The following is a 22,606-nucleotide window of genomic DNA, read 5'->3' as shown; positions in this document are numbered from 1 at the left end:
ACAGCGACAGGTATTATAAATTTGATTTACAAATAAAAAATGGATGCCCATAGCAACATGAACTTCCTGTCCGGGACAGGGCTGGGGAAGTATGAGTTACCTTTCCTAGGTAACTTTTAATGACCTTGTCTGCCTATTGTGGAGCAGTGGTGACGAACTTCAGCCTTGTGCCTGTTGTGACTGCTCTTTTTGAAGGCTTATCAATACTAGGGAACACCTATTTTCTGCTTCATAGAGAGAGCATGGATTTCTAAGATACAGAGAACATTTTGGGACTGCTGAAACACTTCTATGAAGACATTCAGAAAGTCTCGTGTATCATGGTCAGTGTACTAAGAGGTGCTATCGCTAAATGTTCAGCCATCACATTAATCATGCCCATTACCTGATTTGGAGCAGCTTGGAAGTTTTCAAGACACACCACATTCATTTTCAGAAAAAATGAAAGCAGGAGGTAAATCTGACCACACTTCATAAACTAGATTATTTAAAATTCAACATGGTGTTCTTATTTTATTAAAACCAAAGATGGCAAAAGAGCTACCTGCAGTTGAAGTAGTATGTCTGTCATTCAAGATCCCTGTGAGATCTACATAAAACAAACCATGAAAAATGCAGGATTATATTTCACATATTTACAGGTTTGTAACTCCAGTTAAGGAGGGTAGACAAGGAAGTATTTCCTGGAAAAGTCTGGGCTAGTCTGAAAGTTTCCCATGAATGTTTTGCAGGCTGTGATTTTGAAACTTAGTAAGTTTTTGAATGCAGATAGAATGGTACCTCTGGCACCCAGAAAAAAAAAAAAGGAAACACTTCAGAAACTCTTTTCTTGAAGACTGGTGATCTGAAAGTGTACAGAATACAAATCTGAAGTCCCTGTAGAGTAAATGAAAATGTGAACTTAATATTTTGCTGATAAAACCAGAAAAGATTAGTCAATATTATTTGCCTTGAAAAACATCCACAAAATAATTTTCAGTAGCCACTAACAATGACATTAATACCTTGAACTCCAAGAAGTACTTTCAATAGGAAAATTATGCCATGTAACTATGGACTTGCAACTCTAGTCGCCTCAATTGCACATTGTAATGGATTACCTGGGATGACTCATGATTGTATTATTACCCTCTGCTGGACTTCAAAATTACTATACTTGTTCTTCTAATTTCTCATTTCAAGGATTAATCAGCAGTTTCCTGGGTTAATTAAAAAAAAGAGAGTAAAGGTAAAAAACGGGGGCTTGTGGTTTTAAATAGGTGGGTCTCTGTTCCCTATTCATTATTTCAGTTTTAAATCACAGGTCTAATCCACCCATCAGTGTTGTAGTAATCACTTAAGGACTTTTCACACAGTGAGTTTGCAGATCTGATACCCTTGGTGTATAGACCCTCAGTTTTCAGTACATCAAACTGATAATAAACAAATTATTATCTAGGGATGGGGGGATTTTCACATCTTTCCAATTAGTTGCTTTGTAGAAAATATTCAGTAGTGATAATAAGGACCCATTATTTCAAGTATTTCATATACCTTATATGAATATAAAGCCAAGAATCCAGCAAGGCGACAGGGGAAAAAGAGGCAGGTACTGTTCTGTAGGCTTTTCTCCAGGATCATTGTGAAAGGTCTCAAGCCATGAAGCTCTAGTGACTTCCCTGGGACTCTTTCCCACAGCTGATGCAGAAGTTTTTTTCTTGATATTCACTCTGAATATCATTTTACATGTGATTTGATATAAGAGAAACCATTTATTAGCTTTTTGAGCTTTAAACTTTTAATTTTATTTATTCAGGGCTATAAAGCAAAGATGTGTCTTTAAGGTGAGTTGTGATCATACAGATCCCTGCCTTTGTTGGAGGTATCATCCAGAGAAGAAATCCAGGAAAAGAAATGAATCCAAGTTTATCAGCATAATCTGTTTGGCATATGTAGATTGGATGTATCTTTTTTTAACAGAAAGTGAAGCTTACCAAGGCAATAAGAAGCATTGAAAATTAATACGTTAGCTATTATAAGCATTTTAGAATGCTTATAACTTCAAGTGTTCTCAATTTTCAATCTAAGAATAAGATGCCAATTAAGTTTGGATATCCAGTTTCTCACAAGCCTGAGAGGGGTCAGAGAGAAGGTATTTTGGTTTGCACCAGCCATGAAAATTGTATGTAAAATAAATGAAGAAATGGTGCAAAGTTTTGTTGAACAGGTCAGTTCTGTGGGATTGATAAAAATTAAAGCTATTACATTTTATATAATACAATGTACACTGGAGAGTTTATGATGCACTGCCTGTGACAATACATGGCGTGTTGACAGAAAACTCACCAAGTAAATCTGCTTCAAAGCTGCTGTAGAACTGGCCTGATGTTCAGATGTGCTGAGAAGTGCATAATTCTCATTTGGCTGAACCCAGCTCTCCTCTCACTTACATGGATTTAAATTGGGGATAACCTTCATTGCAGTGAAGTTGAGCAACACTGCAACCAAACAAAAAGGGGGTAAAAGCCTGAAATGCGTTCATTGATACGTACTTGAACAAAGTCTGAGCCATTGCAACAATGGAATTTGTTTTCTGACTGCTTTAAGTTTACATTTATTTAAAACAAAAGATTTTGTCAAAAATCTGAGTTTGTGACAAGAAAGTCTGAGCTGGTGACAAGAGACTGAGGAATATATTGGCTGAAAGATCTGAAGAGTCCTATACCATCCCACCTTGTCAAATTCTCATTCTTCTTGCATATTACAGAGACTCCAGTCTTGATGAAGATGATGATGTTAAATGATGGTGTATGAGTGCCACTGGCAAAAGGAATGACCACAACATGGGCTTTTGCATGCAGAAAATCTGATTTCTGCAAGCCAACAACTTTTAATATAAGGAGACACCATTTAAAAAGTTATGTTAGACACATTATTCAGAATACCAAAACAAAAGAAAATTATATTCCACTTTTCATCCTAACAGCCCCTAACAGGGCTTCCTAGGTCTTGTTATTCAATTATGCTTCTCTTTCTCTGGGGAATGCAAAATGATTTACAAACAAACTTCACAAGGAACTGTATAGTAAGGTGCAATATAACTAACAAGGTATCTGGCCGCCAAATGCAAATTAATCTTTAGAGTATATTTAGAGCTAAAGAGTAATAGGAGAGACCTAAGGGACAAAGGTTGAAAGAAAAACAGGGGCAACTTCAGGAGGACAGGTTTATCCTGCAACAGTCTTTACTTCTTTTTTTTTTGTCGCCAAATAATCTCCAGTTAGAAGTCAACACTCTCTAAATTAGTATTATGAGGTGGCCACCATGTGGGAGGGATTTTGTGCTTACATTTCTGAAAGAAGTCTACCTTTGTTCTTTATTGTCCAGTTTCACCAGGATACATGGTAAGCCTGATAGCCTGCTTTGGCATGTGGGCAATTAAATGAATGCTGACACCAAAACCACAGGATAAGTAGGGATATAGTTATGTTGGCCAAAAAGATTTTAAATAAATGAGAGGATTAAGTTTAGGTACTTAAATGTGGTTATGCACTTAAATGAAGGTCTTGAATTTCTGGTAGGCTAAGACTGTCTACAGATTCCATTTCAAGTCACAAGGGATCCTGTGGGAGGATTCCAGGCAAATGTGGATCCAGTGCCCTACATCCTCACTGAGGAGAAACTGAAATTTCTTATAGTGAATGTTAAGCTTGAGTGAAGAGTTTTGTTTTGTTTCAAGTACTTAAATATGCAGAATAGTATATCGACAAAAAAATAGGATTATGTTAATCATAAGCCATCAAAAAAGATGTGGGATTGCAAGTATTGTAATAACACATGAACTTAGAATTCTTCCTGTCAGTAGTTTAAAGCTTTTCCTCCTCTGTAAGTAGCTCCAAGTGTTATTGCAACTGCTACAGTAGGGATTCCTAATTAATAGGAGAGACATTGTCAATTTATTGTTCAGTTGCATAGCTCCCACATAAATACCTTCTTGCCTCCTAAAACCCACAGATTTTAAGAGTCAGTTTCATCTGCCTTGCTCTAAACTAAGTGGGTTTTCTACAGCCTAGAGGAAAATGCAGAACTGAGGGTTGTGAGCACTTGTTTTTCTGAAGAACAGCTCATGTCCATGACTTGCTGATTTCTGCCACTGAAGAGCTCCAACACAGCTTCCAGAGACAACCCCAATGGTGACAGAGCAAACTCCCTCCTGTGCTGTAGTTGACTCCCTCATCACAGCTGTACAATACTACCCTCTTATTAGTGGTGAGAAACTAATTTAAGAAAATTCTGCACCAGGCACCATTACATTTCATACCGGCTTGGCGCAAAGGGTAACTTTTGCCCTCCAAGAAGTATGGTAGTGTGGGTTTACCTCCTCCGTGCCTTTGCTTCATGTCCTGTCTTCCATGTCTCCTGCCTACCTGTTAGCTAAGCAGCAGTTCTCATAGGAAGGAGCCTCCTGCACAAGTTTTTATCTGGGAAATAAACATCCTTCTTAAAGTCTGTTCCTCCTTCAGCCCTAATAGAGATCTTCCAGACTGCCAACTATTTGCTATGCTCTCAAAGCAGAACTGAAAACAGCGAGTCAGAATCACACTGTTTTGGACACGTGTAACTAGTCACAAGACATAGTGAAAAACTTAATGCTGTTCTAATGAAAATATACATGGAGCACTAATGAAAATATACATGGAGCACAGTGATGCGTAGCCAGGCAGCTTTTGCTCAACATTTTCTAGCTTGCACATACAGTCCAAATTCTAAAAGTTTTAGAATTGCCTCTTCTTCCACCCAAATGCAAAACATAATAATGAAACAATCAGGATCTAAAACTGATGGATAGATGCCATCAGAAACAACACATCACACAGGCTGAATATACAGCGTGGAAAAGGCAGGTATTCCTGTGCACTGTATTAGAAGAATTTTTTGATGGAGGCTGACATTTTTACTTTTCGTAGTGAGCAACTGTCTGCATTCTTCAGTCCTTCAAGTAGTTCCTTTTCACTAATAAATAATATGTAACAAATAATGTCAGTCCCTCTTTGCTTTTAGATGTATGCAAGGCTCTGGCTGAGGTCATGAGGACTCTCAGAGATATCTAAATGAAGAATTTGACTCTGTATATGCAATCACTTTATCTGAAAGATCTTTTTTACTTAGTTGACAGAAACAGATTGTTGAATGTCATGTTTACTGTGGAAGTTTCTCCTGCGCACAACAGGCCTACGTTCCCAGTGAACAAGCTATCAGTTTTGGTCCCAAATCAGGACAACAGAAACAAGCTCAGTTTATACCAGTAGTGTGAGTGGTAACAGGAGATTATTTATTAAATCACATTGCGCTAAAACAGAGAGCCACTGATTATAATCGCTCTCTACTGCTGTCCTCATATCTTTACAGCTCTCTCTGAATGTACTATGTACTGATACTTTGGTAAGAGCGGTCATAGGTACAATTTTAAATCTTACCCCATCCGATTACTGACATGGTTACGAGGCAGTGTCCAGGCAGGGGCTTCATGGCTCTAAGCAACAGTAGGTACAATTGTGCACAATTGAGTGCTGTCCACAGAAATGTCACCAACAAAAAATAGGGCAGTAGGACATCCATGGCCGTACACCAGAGGTCTGCAGGAGGATCTACTATGTCAGATGTGACTAAGGTGTTACCGGCGGTACCGTAAGTTGTTGCTGGTAGTAGCTGGTGGTATTCCTGCTGTGATTCCTGGCGTTTTAGTTTTCAGTTCCATAGATGAAGATGATGTTAAAAATGAACATAGATAAACACAGACTCACTAACATCCACGTTACAGATGACTTCTGAGTTTTCCTATTGGTAGAAGCACATTTAGGAGGAAAAAGTAGAACAAAATAAGAAAAGGTGTAAAATATTTCCTCATTTCCATTGGTATTAAAAGCAAGCTAGAGTGTGCAGTCTCCAATACAGAGAGAAAACAAAGCAATAACGTGTTTGCAGAATTCTGCGCTGTCATTACTGTCAGATAACTTGCCAAATCCATCAGTTTTTTCTAATTTCAACTAGACCAGAGAATACCTGGCATTTTTTAGGACTGCTTTTTTTTCAAATAGGAGCTGGGGTGCATTTTCTTTTTTGCCACTCCACTTTTTAGAATCTATTACTTCAGTGTTAAGGGGTGAAATAGCATAAGACAAGTACTTCTAAACACTCTTTACAAGAGAATAATAAGTCTCCACTTCCAAATGCTGTTTTATAAATGTATTTAAAAGGCATTGTCTGGAAGCTCCTGCAATATTAAATACATTGACCTTGATGGAATCACTCTAAATCTACATTAGTGCAAACAGGATTAGAGACATGCATTCATCTACATTAACTAAAACTCTGTTAGCATGACTTTGCTGCTTGTTCAAGGGAGCATCACATGACACCATTAATCACAGGCACATCCACCAAGGAAGTTTGCTGTAACTGTGTTTGAATTAAGTCACTCACAATAAAACTATAGCACAAGCAGTGTACATAACTGTTACGTCATTTATTTTCAAAGCTCACATTTTTGAAGGTGGATTTATTGAATATTAATTAACATTTAATTGAATGTATCCCTCACATGAAAAGATTAACAGAAATGTTTAAGTTTCATCTAGGTGAGTAGTATGACTGAGCTACCTTATGTCTTCAACCAGCAAACCACACTTACTTCCCAAGCTATGGTATCTGATTAGCACCTTTTTTTTTTTATGTTATTTGCTGATCAATAATATTGCAACATATTCTAAACTGGCTACTGTCTTTGTTTTCCTCAAACTATATATAGAGCAAAACTTCATAACTTAACATAATATACTTGCGGTTTTACATCTTTACTCTTGCCTAGTGAATATTTGAAACAAAATTATAATGACCGGACCAGCCATGGACAATCCAACACCAATGTAAGAAATATACTCCAAGGGTTTTGCATATTTATTTGATCTGAAAGGCATAGAAAACAAATTGTTTCAGTTACAAGAAGAGATAAATTTGTTTCTCAAATATGTGTTTCTAGTTGCACATTGGAAAAAAAAAATAGTAAAGTTATGACTGTTGCTAGCCAGTAGCAAAATTTTCAGATCACACAAAATTATTCTGGACCTCAAAACCAGAGAAGTTTGTGAAGAACTCCAAGAAGAGGCTTAACAATGTCAATAAAATATTTAGCGAAACAGCAGATTAAATTATTCATAGAAAAATGCAAGGTGAGGAAAAAGTAGCTTTAACTTTTTGTACTGATATACATTCTGAATTTTGGCTTTGAGGCTAAAGTCTAAGCTTAGATGTTATGAAGAATTACAAATCAAACCCAATCTTTCTTTATATAGTGACAATTAAGCAGCAAGTAAATATAAATGTATTCAGTGAAACAGAAAATATTACAAATGTAGAAATGCTGTTCTGTGAAGACAGAGTAAAAAGAAATTGTGCAATGCTAATACTGCAGAAGTCAGTGACCACAGATATGTGATTTTACCCAGGGAATGTTGTGTTTGTAGAAGCTGAAACAAATACTGAAAGAATAACAAATGTCAGAGACAGTTCTCATTAGTACAAGAGGGCAATATATAAAACTTAATGGCAGCAGGCTTTATCTTTACAGAATGATGACTTTTTATAAGTGTATACACAAAGGAAGTAGTTAAAGCTTAGTACTTTTGAGTTATTTACCCAGCAGAAGGCAGTGCCACAACTAGCCCATATCCCAAGCTACTCTACCGTTTGTCTTGGGCCACTTTAGGCTTTAGACTCACTCATTCAACACCCAGCTGCAACAATGGAGATGCAAAGCTGGAGGCCACCACAGCTGAGCAATGGGAACGAATTGCACCAGCCCTGCCCTGCTACTGGGGTGCACAGGCAGGGGAGCACAACCACAATTGGTGCCAGAGGAGGACAGGACTCACTGATATGTTTGTATTTCCAGCAACCTGACAACAACTCGCCTGTCCCAATTTGCCAGCTCTGCCATGCGTCAGAAACAAGTACATGGTGACATCTTAAACTCCTGTGCCTTGTAGCTCAGTGTGCCTACGCCCTTACATTGGCATGCTGGTCATACAGTTGAAAACAACCAAACTGATGAAAGAAAAAAAAAAGACAAAAACAAATACCACCTTCTCATTCAAGAAAGGACAACACCCTACCATGAGGACAGCAAAATTAGTCGTGTGATGACACCTGCAACTCACAAACTGGTCTCTTTCTTTTGCACAGCCAGCGGAGCTCCAGTGGTTGACAGTGTAGTCTCAGAAGACACAGGCATGGTCACGCAGCTGCAGTTTGGATGTGTTGTACTATGGATTGCTATGGCAAGGAGAAAAAGTGGCTACAGAAACAGATATAGATATGCACCAGCAAATGGCATGTACTGTCAATTACCCTCTAAAAGGGGAACTGGTGGCTACTAAGGGATTTACAGGGTTTCCTATAAACTTTGTGAATAATATCAATAGCAGCATAATTTGGCATTTCAAACTTACTTTGTGAGCCTTTCTCAGTCAAGATTGCTCATGAAACTCCTCATTTCTGTGAATTATTCAAGTAATTACAGTGCAGATGCACATCGACTAGGCATTAGAAAAACTGCTAAATGAATTCTGCATAAGCCAAACAACAGCTTTTATATTTCTGCATAAGCCAAACAACAGCTTTTATGTATCAGTAGAATTAAATTGCTGCCAACCAGAGCTGCAGCCTCACTGTAACATGAAGCAAACAATGCTAAATGCTGCAAACCATGCCCTCCCCTTCTGCAGCACAGTGGTGCTTGTGCAGTCCTATGTCAAACTGCATGCAGTCATTGTGTGACAACATACTTCTGCAGGGTACTGCAATTAGAACTGCTTTTTAATAAGCCACCAGCAGCTTGAAGTACAAATAAGTAGTGAAAGGAACTACTCACAGTACTAGGTAGTTCAATTAAAATAAGGAATAAAAGTAGGAGCAAAACAAAAAAATCAATTACAAGTTTGTTTCAGTGATTTCCTTAAAAATTACACGTTTCTGAGATCACTTAACTGTATGGATCTATGATGATGACTACTGATCTATCATATGTGTGTATTTGAGCTTAAAACCTTTGTTAAATATTGTAAGAAGCAGCCAACTACTGTTTTCTGGAGAGACTATGCTAAACATGAGCACATTTTGTCTAAAAAATCAGTTATTTGGGCAAATAGGCACTCGCATAGGGCATTTCCTGCAAGAAAGCAGTAACATCTGAAATCAGTTCCTGGGAGAGGAAGTCCAAACAAAACACACAATGATTTTAACTGGAAGCAGGAGTTAAAATATAGTATGACAAATGAACACTCCTCACATTGGTAGGTGTATTGTTCTGTGCCATTTATGTCGACTTTTTTTTCAAAAATTTTGATAGTCTTCTGGAAAGAAAGATTGTCCTCCAGGAACCTGTTTTTTTTTCATTCTTGTATTAGGACTAATCTGCCCTAGGACAAATCTTCTCTGATATCTCTGTAGCTTTTTATGGAATATCATTTTGCTTGCAAACATCCTAGTTTAGCAGTAAGAAGACAGTAACATCAGGTGTTAAATACCAAAGTTGAAAAATGTTTTCTATGCCTTGTTGTCGAGATACCATTCACTTATGTGACCTATACATTCCACAAACTCGCTCAACTACTGATTGCCAGAGATGAAGAAAGTATGCAAAAAAACCCTTCATGCATGAGTCTCTTTCCCCAAGTCCTGAAGACAAGTAGTAGGGCAAGGGCTGCCCCTGGTTCAAGCTGAACATGGCATTTCTTGCAAAGGATTACCTTGGGACCAAAGGCTATTTCAACACCACTGCTTCTTCCACCATCAGTGTTGCCTGAGAAAATTTGTTTAGAGAAACCACTGCGACTCTCATAAATCCTTGACTGAAAGAGTTTGTCATTTTGATACATGACAAAGACAACTTTTCCATTGTCTGATGAACCTTTACAAGGCAAGCAGGAAAGTAGGTATGGATAGCAGATATCAGAGAAGCTGGTGACTTTTAAGAAGCCTACGCTATGCTGTTTCACATATTCAATATTTACAGCAGGTTTTTGTTTAGAAATTTATTTAGAATCCATTTTAAGACAACTGCATTCAATCTAGCTCTCTTGAAGGAAGTGTTATGATAAAGACATTATGATAAAGTCTTTAATTACATCATCACACTTTTTTTCCACGGGATTGTTGACTGAAACAGGGAACAGAAAGAACAGTGACCAGTTAATGAGCTGTCAGTGGGCTTTTTTTATTGTCATTTCTGGGTATGTGGGACTACCTGTTTTATCTGTTCAAGTCTTCTCCAACCCTGGTGAGAGGACTGAATTATTCCTTTCCCTGTGGGCTTGTATATGAACGATGTTCAGCATTATGATGTCTGAGCTCCACAAACTTCACCTTCATAATATTCTTGTGCTGTGATGTCTTAGTATTACTGCCACTATACAGAGAGCCTGAGGACAAATCTGCTGATTTCACATGCCCAGTCTGAAACTCTTGTGAGTTTCAGCACATCAGAGAAATGCACATGTTCAAAGCTCAGCTGCCACACACCCACCAGCTTCTGAAGCAAATGAAGCAGAGGAACTATGAGCTCTTTTTCTGTTTTTCCTGGGTGACACCAATTTATCCTCTGAGCACCAGAGTGTCTAAGTAATAGACATCTGCAAAAATGTGACCATGCCATTAAAGCATATCCCAATATGTACGTACGAGGATGTGTACATCCTGGCTGCCACCTGATGGTGACAGTCATTTTAGTTGAAACAGTTGATGTCTTTGGATTTCAGGCAAGTTCCTTATATACTAACTCTGGATCTTGGTGTCTGTCGAGGTGTGGTCAAAGGTTCATTATGTTCTCAATTTTAGAAAATAAAACAAATGAAAAAGTCCCAAATGCCACAAGCATTCTGGCCATTACATGTACATGTGCATTAATCCATAAATAAGATTATTCAGCTCATTTGACATGTGCATTTCTTGTACCACCATATGGCATCAGCATGCATAAAAAACAATATGTAATTGTTTATATTGGCTAAGGGGTTTTTTTTTTCCAAAAGAGATTTTCAGTGAATAGTCATTCAAATTTTTCACAGGCACAGAGAAGGAAAAAGAACTTACTGTTATTTATAATGTTGACCAGTATCTGAACTTCAGTACTAAGGTCATCAGTAAGGCCAGGGGCATTTTCCTGTGTGTTTAGTTTTGTTGACTGATAATGTCCCAGTGCTGTATCTGCAAAAATTAGCAGTGGATGCATTAGGATCTATGGTACATACCTCTTTGTCCAGGTAAATCCAACAATACACACACAGTTACGTCTTTGTGCTGAAAATAGCATCGTAGAAGAGCTTAATTTCAGTGGAGCAGACTGGATTGCAACGTTGTGCTGTGAGATGTTGCCAGTCAAGGAAAATCCCTCCATTGTTTTGGTGAGGCCGTGTTGAAACAATGAGTGGGATAAAAGTTGCTGTTATTTGTTAATATACAGCTACAGGTTCAGTCTTTGAGCTCCCTCTCTGATTTGGTTCTCCAGAGGGAACTACTCCTCATCCTTTCTCCAAAGCAGAAGAATCTAGCCCAAATTGTTTATTTTGGTATAAATCTACTGAATCAATTAAATTGCATATTGGAGTTGAACACTAAAATGTTTTGACTTGTCCAGAAACCACTTTCATGCTGAAACAGAAGGGAAAATGCAGTTTACTACATCTAAAAAAAAATGGCAAAAGCTAAAGTTTCCTTGTCGTAGCATTGACAAGATTATTGTGGTTGAGTTCTGTTTCATTGGCATCCAAAAGCTGACTCACTGTAGCCATTACTGCTACAGACACCTGAGACAACCAGATAAAAAGGCAATATTCAAAGGCAATTGAAATAAACCACCCCATGTGCTACATAGTGAATGGGCAAAGTGAGAACACTTAATAAGCATTGCTTGAAACTACACACAGCAGAGTAAACAAAGTACAGGTTGCCATTTGAGAGAACACAAGCTTTACACCAGTGGGTTCATAAATACCACACTTTTATCAATGGAGACAGTAAGGATTACGTTATTGACTTAAACATCAAATGATTACTGTATGAGAATTTCAGATATATGCAAGCCTAAACAACTGATAAGAAACAAATTAACACTCAGCTCTGAGAAATTACTTCCACAAATATTTCCACAAGTATCCACTCAAGGCTACTTAAATAACTCTGCTAAATTGCAAAATGAATGCATTTGGTTGTGGTGTTACGTATAGTTAAGAGGAAGGAGAGTGTTCCTTGTGCTACTAGAGGGAGGACAGATTTGATATCCCAAATATTAAGCCACAAAAGTCTTATTTTAATCTTAATAAGTCTCATCTGAGACTCTTCTGGAACATTTGGCTTTTTTGGAATCTGCACTGCAATGTTTGCAGCAGCAGAGATGTTCTGTGTGGTCAGCTGGTCTGGCACAGAGGTGAGGATTTGCATGTTACTTGCAATGGCTGAAAAATTGCTGGAGTCTGCAGTTTCAACCTGTTTGCAGATGCCATTCAACAGAAAGAAAATGAGAAATGGAAGAGGAGTAACCACTTTTATAGCATTCTCACATAAAATCAAAATATACAAGTAACTGCTGGTCTAAACTGTTTCTCTTCATGGCAAGTATGCATAGTTTCCAAATTCTCCCCAGGGGATGATTTAATGGACTCAGGGAGTAGGTTGGGTTGGAAGGGAGCCCTGGAGGTCCTCTAGTCCAGCAGAGCCAGCTGAGGTCAGGCTGCTAGGGGCCTCACTTTGCATATCCACAACCTTCTTCAGAAACCTGCTTGTGCTTGACCAGCATCAAGGGGGAAAAAAATGTCTTATCTAATTGGAATTTCCCTTGTTGCCACTCATTCTAAAACTGTGCACCTTGCAGAAGAGCCTGGCCCCATTATTATCCACACCTTATCATAAGGTAGTTGTAGACAGTAGCAGGACCTTCCCTTTGTCAGGAGGTCATCGAGCTTCTGAGTCTATAAGCTTTCGTACACCTTTCTCCACTCCTTAAATAATCAGAACAGAATTTTTTAAAAGCCATCAGAGGAACTTCAGAAATATCTTATAGAATAATCATGCTTCTCAACACAGTGTTCGTAATGTGCATCAAGAACTTTATCCTCATTTCAGTACATTGTATATAGTGTCAGCTTGGAATAAATGTAGGAAAAAAAAAAAGGCACACAAAAAAATATTCTGGTGCTGATGGTACTAATAAGAAGTGCTAGAAGCACTGGCTGGATCCAGTTTGAGTCAGTTAGTATTTAATGGGTAAAGCGTAAATGTCTATAGTATCTTAAGAGTCTAAATACAAAAAAAAAAAGATGAGACATTAGCTGTATGTTATATGAAGGTATACATAGGGAACAATAAAACTTAAAGAGAATAAAAATCTGCTAATCCTCAGGAGAATTTCCTTTGTAGACTATGGAGACCAGCTAAACAGTGTATGGTCCCTTTATTAATTCAGCCAATGAACAGCTTAAATGAAGAGCTTCAATAACTGAATTTTTCTCAAATTCTTTACGTTGTGAAGCTATCAAAATCAAGATTAATTCAATCATGCAGCTCTGAAGTGTTTATAAAGCTCGGAATGGCAGGGAAGAAAGGTGAATGTGTTGCATAAGGAGGAAGGAAATTTGCACTTCTAATTCCTGGAGATTATATTACTTGACTTGAAAACATCTGCATACACAACATCAACATCGTGAACACCTATTTTCACAATATTTTCACTTCTGAATTACAGCATTACTTTGTATTCGAAGCAAATATTTGTATTTAAAAGGAATAAAATCCTTTTAAACCTGGGCTGTGGATCACTAGCATGAGCACCTCCTCCTCCTCCCATTTCCCAACCGCCACCTTTGCACCCGGAGCTGCCCTGGGCTCACTACTAGATGGCAGCACAACATCACAGCTCGTAGTAAAACCCCAGATTACTAATGACAGCAGAATAGCCTAATGTTGCTACCTTAAGTTTTATCTTATCAGCATTAGAAATAGCAACTGCTAATATTGTATATTATGTTAGAGAAAATTTGACAATTGAACCATTTAGTGAAGGTTGTATACTGGGAAAATAAAATATTGAGCTCAAGAGTTTCCCATCAAAGGATCCAGGCAGGTAAAGCGTTGGGTTGAAGGTACAATAGTCAAGCAAAAATGCATGAAAAAGGGACTTCTATTATTTAAATGGACTGTACCTGGTTTCTTTTTTTCTTTTTTTTTTTCAGTTGGAACTAGTGATAAGGAAACAAAATGCGGAGCAGAACAGGAGAAAAAGTCACTCTGTAATGTGCTTAGTCATGTTCAGCTCTCCGTGTTTTGTAGATATGGCAGAGCTAATCCTTAAAGCAAGGCTTAGAGGTTTATGGATTTTATCAGGAAGAGTCTGTCATTCATACAAGAGAGTTTGAATTTGAATTTTTGAGAGGCCGAAAGTGTTATGTCCATGTTCAGCTGATCAGAGGACTGAATGGAAAGGCTTCAATATTAATCCTTCCCAATGTGTCAGAGCCAGAATCGCTTAATTCCCTCGTGCCAGTCTTCTCCAAATCCCTTCTGCTTTCTCATCAGTTTGATATCTTGGGTCAGCACCGTCTCCATTCAGAGGTATTTACCGGAAACTGGGAACCTGACTGAGGAAACTGCAGGCCAATTAAGAAATATGAAATGGAAAGCTCATTTGGGCAAACCCAAGCAAAACTGGAAATTCAGGCCATTTGCAAAGCAGGCACATGCCAAGAAGGCCACTGAAAAAGGCTTCGGTTGGTTGTTTTGCTTTCTGCAATGTTTTAAGAAATGTAACACGTGTGTTTCCTGCCTTAATTTCCTATAGCCTTTTTTTCCTTGGGATGATGCAGGACCTCAGACACTGTTTAAATAGTAATTCAAGATTACCTGTGATCCTAGGGAGTCCAGATTTTCATTACAATTCAGAATTTTGTGAGGCTCTAAAGTAGGAATTCTCCCTTCTCTGGAGCACATCCTGATTGCTATTGAAGTGTTAACTGTAATTTTGTAAAAGCACAAAGGCACACATTTAGTACAGAAGCACTCACTCACATGCACGTGATCTCATTGGGAATTACAACTGTATTGTGAGTGTAACACCCTATCCAGTGTTATTTTCTGTTTGCATGTAAAATACAGGGTGCTTCAAAAAGATGGACCCAGTTTGAAACCACTATATCTTTGAAATTAGGTCCATCTTTTTGAAACACCCTGTATTTGTCTTTCAGAGTTACAGGTGACCATCAGTTATTTAACTAGTTATTGTTGGGTTTAGAGTATGTATTTTATACTCATATACACAATCTTGTCAGAGTGACTGACATTATTCATACCAAATTCAGACAGGTTGAATTTTGCAAGAGCTGCTGAAACACATCTCTTAAACGGGAGACACAAGCATCAACAGTGAGCTATCAGAAAGACTTCTTATCATGTCCTGAATAAACATAGGTTATGTGTCGTGAAAGAAATGCAAAGGGCATGTGGAGCAGCCATGCAATGCTTACTCCTCTACAAGGTCTCTGAAAGCTGAGACAGTTCATAGAACCACAGTTGGTGGGAAGCATCCTAAATCCTAATGCTAAATAGGAGAACATAAACAGATTGTTTTTCTGTCAAAAGGCTGTACAGGAGGAGTACATATTACCTGACTCTCAGCCCAGTCCCACACAGGCACAGATACCACTCAGTATGCATACCTTAAATTCTCTGCATTTGAGGTAGAAATCTGTGTGGAAAGGCTTGTGTTCCTGCTGCCTGAGCTATGCTGTTCTGGCTCCAAACACCAACCTCTCATCTGCTTTAATAATCCAACATCTCTCACAAACCTTACATTCACTTTTGGGAAGCAGAAGTAAAAGGAAAGAAACACATACGGTTCACAGTATCAGGTTCACATTTTTCTTTGGAGTTGCCATATTTACCCACTATGATCCGTTCAAAAGCAAGGTTTAATGCTTTCAGAAACTGTCACTGTGCAAGTACTGGCTTCACAGAAATTAACTACACAGAAGGAAAGAAAACAAGCTACCAAACAAAAAAACCTGACAAACAAACAAACAGAAATCCAGATCAAATATTTTTAATACACGGACTAAAGTTCTAAAATAAAATAGTACCGAGACACTGAATCTTTTGCCCTAAAGAAAATAAAAGCAGCTGGGTAAATCTTGTATAAGCCTAAACTGCTGAGCTGCTCATACTTTTTGCCATATCTCTTGTTTTTACTGCTTTGGACCTAGAAAATTTGTAAAATATTATAAAGCTTCACTTCCAGAGTCGTGTTACCTAGGCAGAAATTAGACTGGGTAACACAATGCCACAGAAATACAGCAGGGACAAAAATACACATTTGCTCCAAATGAGGTTTGGACAATTAATGGAGAGTGGTCCTTTGGTGACTCTGAATCATGATGGGTCAGATGCAGCTTCTGGCACAGGAAGTCACTGCCACGCTGCCTGCTGGAATGGGATGGGGTAGCCACCCTGAACCCCACAGCTTGTCTAAGCACCTGATACTATCTACTTCTAAAGGCAGGATGATCAGCTCCATGGACCCATGACCTGACCCAGTCATACCATACTAACTTAACACAAATTTACCTTGCAATGCTGCAAACACTTGGAAAACATACTGCAGAACCACGGGCAGAATTTTTTTTCTTGGTCTTAAGACTTGCAACATGCTGGTTTTGCTAACTTTTGCTAATCTGGACCACATTTCAGCTGACTGTGTCCTATTAGCAGGACTGAGTCAAAAAAACATGTTTATGGTCAGGGTCTTGAAGGCGAAGGGGACTCAGAGGACCTGAAATGTTTCTCCTTTTTCTGGCACTGGCTTCCTTGCCAAGTCACACAACTTTCTGTGGGTCTTGTTTTTTACAGGGTCTTGGTTACCCATGACACAATGATACTTTTCTTCTATAGAAATGGTTACAAAGAAATTAGAATACATGACTCTGCAAAAATTTAGTCTGTCTTATAGCACCAAACCTAAACCTCACTTGCTAGGAGGTGATTAGCAGGGTGATATATCCCAAAAATGTGAGATGGCTGGAACCCCTGGAGGGCATCTAGGCCAAACAGAGACTCCACATCCTCACTGGGAAACACGTATCACTGATACACTATCTTTCTAACCAAAACATTTCTTTTCATGCTCAATCTCAGCCTCTCAAACTGCAATTTATGATGGCTGTGCCTTACTTTACCTTCTGGTGCTACTGAGAAGAGTTTGGATTCAATGGTCTTTGCAACTCCCACTCAGTGAGCTGGAGGCTGCTGTTGAGCTCTGCCCTCAGCTTTGTCCTCAGCGCACTGAACAAGCCCAGCTCCATCAAATGCTCCCTGTAGGCCACCTGCCCAAGGCTCCTCACTGTCCTCACAGCATCCTGATAGACCCTCTCCCGTTTCTCCAAGTCTTTCCAGTCTCGGATGTAGGCAGCAAAACTAAATATGGATTTCCCAGTGGTGCCTCACCAGTGCCAAGAAGAGGAGGGTAATAGTGTCCATCAACCTGTTTCTCTCCACATAGCACAGCTGCTCTGCTTAGTTTGCAATGAACACACGCTGTTGACTCATATTGAGCTTGGCATCCACCATCATTCTGAGGTACTTTCCAGCAGGGCTACTCCTCAGCCAGCAAGTTCCTGGTCTGTACCAATGTCCCTGGCACTGAGATCGGCACCTGTCCTTGTTGGACAGTGTACGGTTTCTGTTGGCATGATCCTCAGGTTTCTCAAGGGTTTTCTGCAATTAAGCTCTGCCATTGACTGTGTCAATAATACCTCCACCCTGCCTGGAGTTTAATATTGTCTGCAGATTGGTTGAATGGGCATGCTGTGCCACCCTTCAGGTCTTTGATCAAGACCTTGAACAATACCAGAATTTTTAGTGGAATTTTTCTGTCACCATTGGATCAAAACTAATTGGTTTACAAAAGCTGTCTGCCCTATATTTCCTGCTCTCTTCTGCTGACAGTAAACCAGATTACCTTCTCTGTACCCCCAACACCTGACTGCACTTCATTCCAACTTCCCCAACACCTTTAGCACTATGTTCCCACATTCTTTCTGCCCCATCATGCCTCAACTCCCCCATCTCTGTGTCCTACATCCATCTTTAGATTCCAGATAGATAAAATATACATATCTTTACCTTGTTATCTGGTGGAGAGGAGACAAATGTCATGGGCAGTTTAGAGCTCTGCATCTGAGAAGCTAGTTTGGATTGACTGGCTTTGTGGCCCACACATCCTTAGTGCCAGGATAAGTCTCTGCCTTTTTCTCAGTGAGATATTTACAGGGTTGGTCTTCTCTACCCAGATAGTGATATCTGCAAATCTCATAGGATCTAAGATGTTTGAGACCTGTAACTACTTGGTGAATTTCATTGAAAGTGGTCAACAAGTCAAAGTTGACAAGAAGGTGGAACAACAGACAGAAGGTCAATATTTCCCCAGAAAACAGACTAAAATTCAGATTTTTTTAAAGGCAATTATGTGTGTTATTATTTCAAGTTAATGATGCCTGTCCAAATGTTCTTACATCATGTATTTTAATAGCTACAGTTGCTTAAATCTATTCTTTAAGGCAATTTCCAGCAAATCAAATAGAAAATGAGAGAGGAGTGAACATAGGGAATAGGAGTCATCACAACAGTCTGTTTCCAGTGCTGAAATCCCAGCCATGATTATTTTATTTAGGCCAACTTCTATGAAACACTTTGTCCAAATGTTCCAATCCACCATGAACCCATTCAATCTGTCATTGTCTGTTGGAAGTGCTACCCATCCTGACTTAAGGGAAATTACATTGGAGACCTGAAGTTTTCATCTACCTAGCAGTCTTCACCAAGAATCTTTTGCTGGATAAGCTGCAGGTCTTGTGATGTCCTTCTGACAAAATATGTGGGTTCATTTGTCAAAGGTGCAGCTGACACATGATGGCATATCTGCATGTGACATTGGCCACAATGTAGTTATTGCCTTGGAAAATCTGTCCCAGGGATCTTATCTTACCTGCTCTGGTGTTGCTGGCTCGGTGAGCTGACACCCTCCCAGCATCAGCTGGGAGAACCTGCTCCAGTTACAGCAGTGCAGAGGTGCCGTCTTGCAGCAGAGGGGAGTGAAATGGGAGTCAATCAGGCCAGTGCTACACCAGGCATAGGAAATTTGACTCATCCAAAAACATTGCCAGGGACAGCACAAGCTGAGGACAGGCATTGTCCTGCAGGCTGGATGGTGTCCCTTAAATACTGGTGGAGCCAGACGTGGCAATACTGAGGTCTGAATCAGATGTTCAGATCACTGTGATCTTCAAACAGAAGAATTCAAAAAAAAGCCAAATTGGCTAGAAACATACCACAGACAGTTGAAACCTGTAATGTCTTCCCCAGATGCAGAACTCATTTGAAAGAGCAACAGAAGTGGGTGAAGGATACAGGCTCACCTAGGAAGAAGAGCCATGTCTCTGCTTGCAGTTCCAACCCTGCTGAGCAGTTCTCAGGGGAGGAAGGAAGATCTGGAGTCTCCTGAAACAGAGGGGTTCCCAGAAATGATGCCAGCTGCCCATGCTGTCTGACTTGTACTGACTTATCTCACAAAGAGATCCCACCCACTCCCCTGGGCACACGCAGGCTCCATCCTGACATGCCACCATTGAGGCAGAAGCACGCAGATAACACGGATTCTGTAGTGGCTGTGTAAATAAAGAATATATATATATATATATGCATAAATACACATGTAAACCCCCTTATTTGATGAAGAAAAGAAACAAACATGATTTATTTGAAGCTTCAGCTAAAAAAATATTAAACTAAAATATATATGTGACCTACAGTCTTACCCAGGTACTCAGTCACTGGTACCCTCCTTACCCCAAAAAACAATGGCACTAATGTGGGGACAAAGCTTTCAAATATTAATTTGTGTTCCCACAATGATGTAGGTAGAAACAGCTCTTCACAGCTGCTGGATAAACAGGAGTGATGGTGTGGGAATCCAGACTTCCAAAAGCTCAAGCTGTTGAACCTGTGAGAGGTCCACATCACTTCTGCAGGATTTCGTAGGAGTAAGAAGGAAAAACAGGGGCACAGTTTCCCAGTGCTGAGGGACCTGGAATGGTAACCAGGACGTGGATAGTCACACATCTGAGAATCAGACAGAAATGTGCTGATTTAAGCCAAGCATTATAGGATAAAGCAGATAAAAACCCATGCCCCAGTCTCAGCCATAGCCTCTACCCACAGTCCAGGACAGGTGCCAATTTTTGTTCTGTTTTTTGGCAGTAATAGTGGGTTTTGTTCAAAGTAGTTGTTGTACTGGCTGTCACAGCTTCAGGAAACAAAAGCACAGCATAAGCAATAGCAGACAAATTGCACATCTTAGAAATTTCTGAACATACTATGGTATTTTCTGTGTTTGGCAAGCTCCAAAAATGCTAAGGTTTCTTAAAAAGTCATTGGGAAATCTTTTATAGCTAGAATGCAGCAGAAATTGCAATAGGGAAGAGGTTGAAGGACCTCAGGCTCTGAGACATGAGTCCAAGACCTGAGGGATCTCCGCAGGCCAAGGCTTTGTTGCAGCTAATCTCTCGCAGTCCCTAAGTGAAGGATGGAGTTGGAATCCCTTCACATATGGTTCATGGTGGAAATTGTGCCCCTGTGCACTGGGTGCAGTCTGTGCCTTGAAACTGTGCAGAAAACTGGAGTTGAGGACGACCATTTGATATGACATTTTAGTGCCTGTTTTTTGAGACACTGACTAACAGAGTAAAGACAGAAAATTCAAAAGTAAACAGTGCTGTCAGGAACGTGCTATTGTCTATTTCTAATGTTCTCACTGAACTAAAAAGATTGCCTAACTTCTTACTTTTTAATGGGATTCATGTAACTGGAAGATCATTGCAAACTATAGGGAAAGTGCCACGTGGCAGGGATAATTCTGTTCTTGGCGTGTATCACTTGGCTTTTGCTCATGTTGTTGCTATTTAACATTTGTGTTTCAGACTGTCTCAGCTACATTACAGCAGATGTCTATGATGACAGTGGAATAACATCTATGTGTCTCTCAGTAACGTCTCTGCTAGCCATCAGCATTTAAAAACACATTGTCCCTCCATTGGAAATCTTACAGAAAAGAAAGAAAAACTCCTCCGAGCAGATGAGATTTGGGTGGCCCAAGCTGTGGAGAATAGGTGGCACATTCACTGTGGAGAATGGATATTTCTGGGTGAGCTGAGTGCCTGGCTGGGCAGCTGTTGCCCCATTGCCCAGCAGTGCTGGCTCACCTGCCAGGAATATGTGTGTGTCACCATGGGGCCACGTGACAGAGGGGTGACACGGGGGCTCAGCCACTTCTTCAGGTTAGGAGCCTGGGAACCCGCAAAATACTGAGGAACCTGCAGCACAGCTCCAAGGCTCTGTCTTGGTGAACCTGCGTGCCTGACGCAGCCAGGCAGAAGGTAACACAATGGGATTAATCTGGCCCAACAAATCCTGAAACCAGGGAGGGAATGGCACTGGCGCTGCAAATGCACCAAGGCTAGGGTGCTGCCAAGGAGCAAGGCAGGGCAGCAGCCAGGGTAGACACAGGTGGGAGCAGTGATGGTGGCACTTCTACAGCTGGACTAGGGTATCACAGGATCATAGAATTGTTTTCGTGGTTGGAAAAGACTTTTAAGATCATCAAGTCCAGCCATTGACCAAGCACTGTCAAGTCCACCTCTTAACCATGTCAGAGTCTGGCTTTGGCACTTTTGCAGGCTGCACAAAGGCGTGTAAGGAAAAGGAAAGGTGGCAAGGAGGACAGTGTTGACACTCCTTTTTCAGCATTAAAACAGAAAAGCATGAATCTGTGAGGTAAAAAGTCCAGCATTTACCCCTTGAGGTGCAGAAACACCTACCACACCGCCCATGCAGCAAAAACCAGCTGCCATCACAAAGTATCGCCCTTAACTTTGCGTTCCTCAACAACATGATACTCAAAGGATCTGTTAATGCCAGTCAAAACTGTGGCTCTATCTAGTGCTTCCTGGTAACCTTTCTTAGCCTGCTGTTCAAGGTCTCATGTACCATCGTAAAGCAATTTTTTCAGGGAGAAATCTGTATTTTTCACAAGTGTGAACTCCTGAGCTAACTAATGCAGTCATGTCTACCCTGCTTGCAGTAAAACTCATCAGGCTCCAGTAATTGTGGCATTGGCTTAAAATCATGGGACTCTTCTGGTTTTATTTTAAGATTCAAAAAGCATTGTCTTTTTATTTGGCTTTGGCTTTTAAGTTTTACAAACATTGATCCTCTCAAGGATCAGACTGATTTTGACCATATATCTTTTTAAACTAAAACAAAAAGGTTCTTGCCTAATACTATGTCGTCATGAACTGTTGGGATTTTTTTAGTCAAACATCATGGAAACTGTTAATGCTAATAGTTGTGTTTAAAGTTTGAATAAAGAAGAAACACTACAACTACACATAGTAAGCAATGCATCAGATGGGCATGGAGATATTCTCCATTCCTGAAGTAGCTGCAGTTTAAATCCAGTTCCTAGCAACTCTTTTGC

At 39.8% G+C, this 22,606-nt stretch overlaps 1 protein-coding gene across 1 annotated transcript; it reads right to left on the bottom strand.

The window, feature by feature from the left end:
- Positions 1-627: 627 nt before the first annotated feature.
- ADGRG7 (adhesion G protein-coupled receptor G7) lies at positions 628-22,020 on the bottom strand (the record flags this gene model as incomplete). The annotated part of the gene is given in 21 exon segments (XM_080362518.1): positions 628-747; positions 751-955; positions 2,713-2,786; positions 2,789-2,866; positions 3,847-3,908; positions 5,457-5,666; positions 5,669-5,720; positions 5,724-5,817; positions 6,844-6,945; positions 8,146-8,252; positions 8,256-8,300; positions 9,786-9,946; positions 11,128-11,241; positions 11,326-11,476; positions 11,766-11,840; positions 12,292-12,519; positions 14,929-15,038; positions 15,918-15,998; positions 19,634-19,692; positions 19,694-19,739; positions 21,948-22,020. Coding segments are annotated over 21 exon segments (2,247 nt in total).
- Positions 22,021-22,606: the final 586 nt, after the last annotated feature.

The sequence above is a fragment of the Nesoenas mayeri genome (assembly GCF_963082525.1).
Source record: "Nesoenas mayeri genome assembly, chromosome: 1".
Lineage (NCBI taxonomy): Eukaryota > Metazoa > Chordata > Aves > Columbiformes > Columbidae > Nesoenas > Nesoenas mayeri.
Note: the sequence above shows the minus strand (reverse complement) of the source record. Positions and strands in the feature narration are given on the sequence as shown.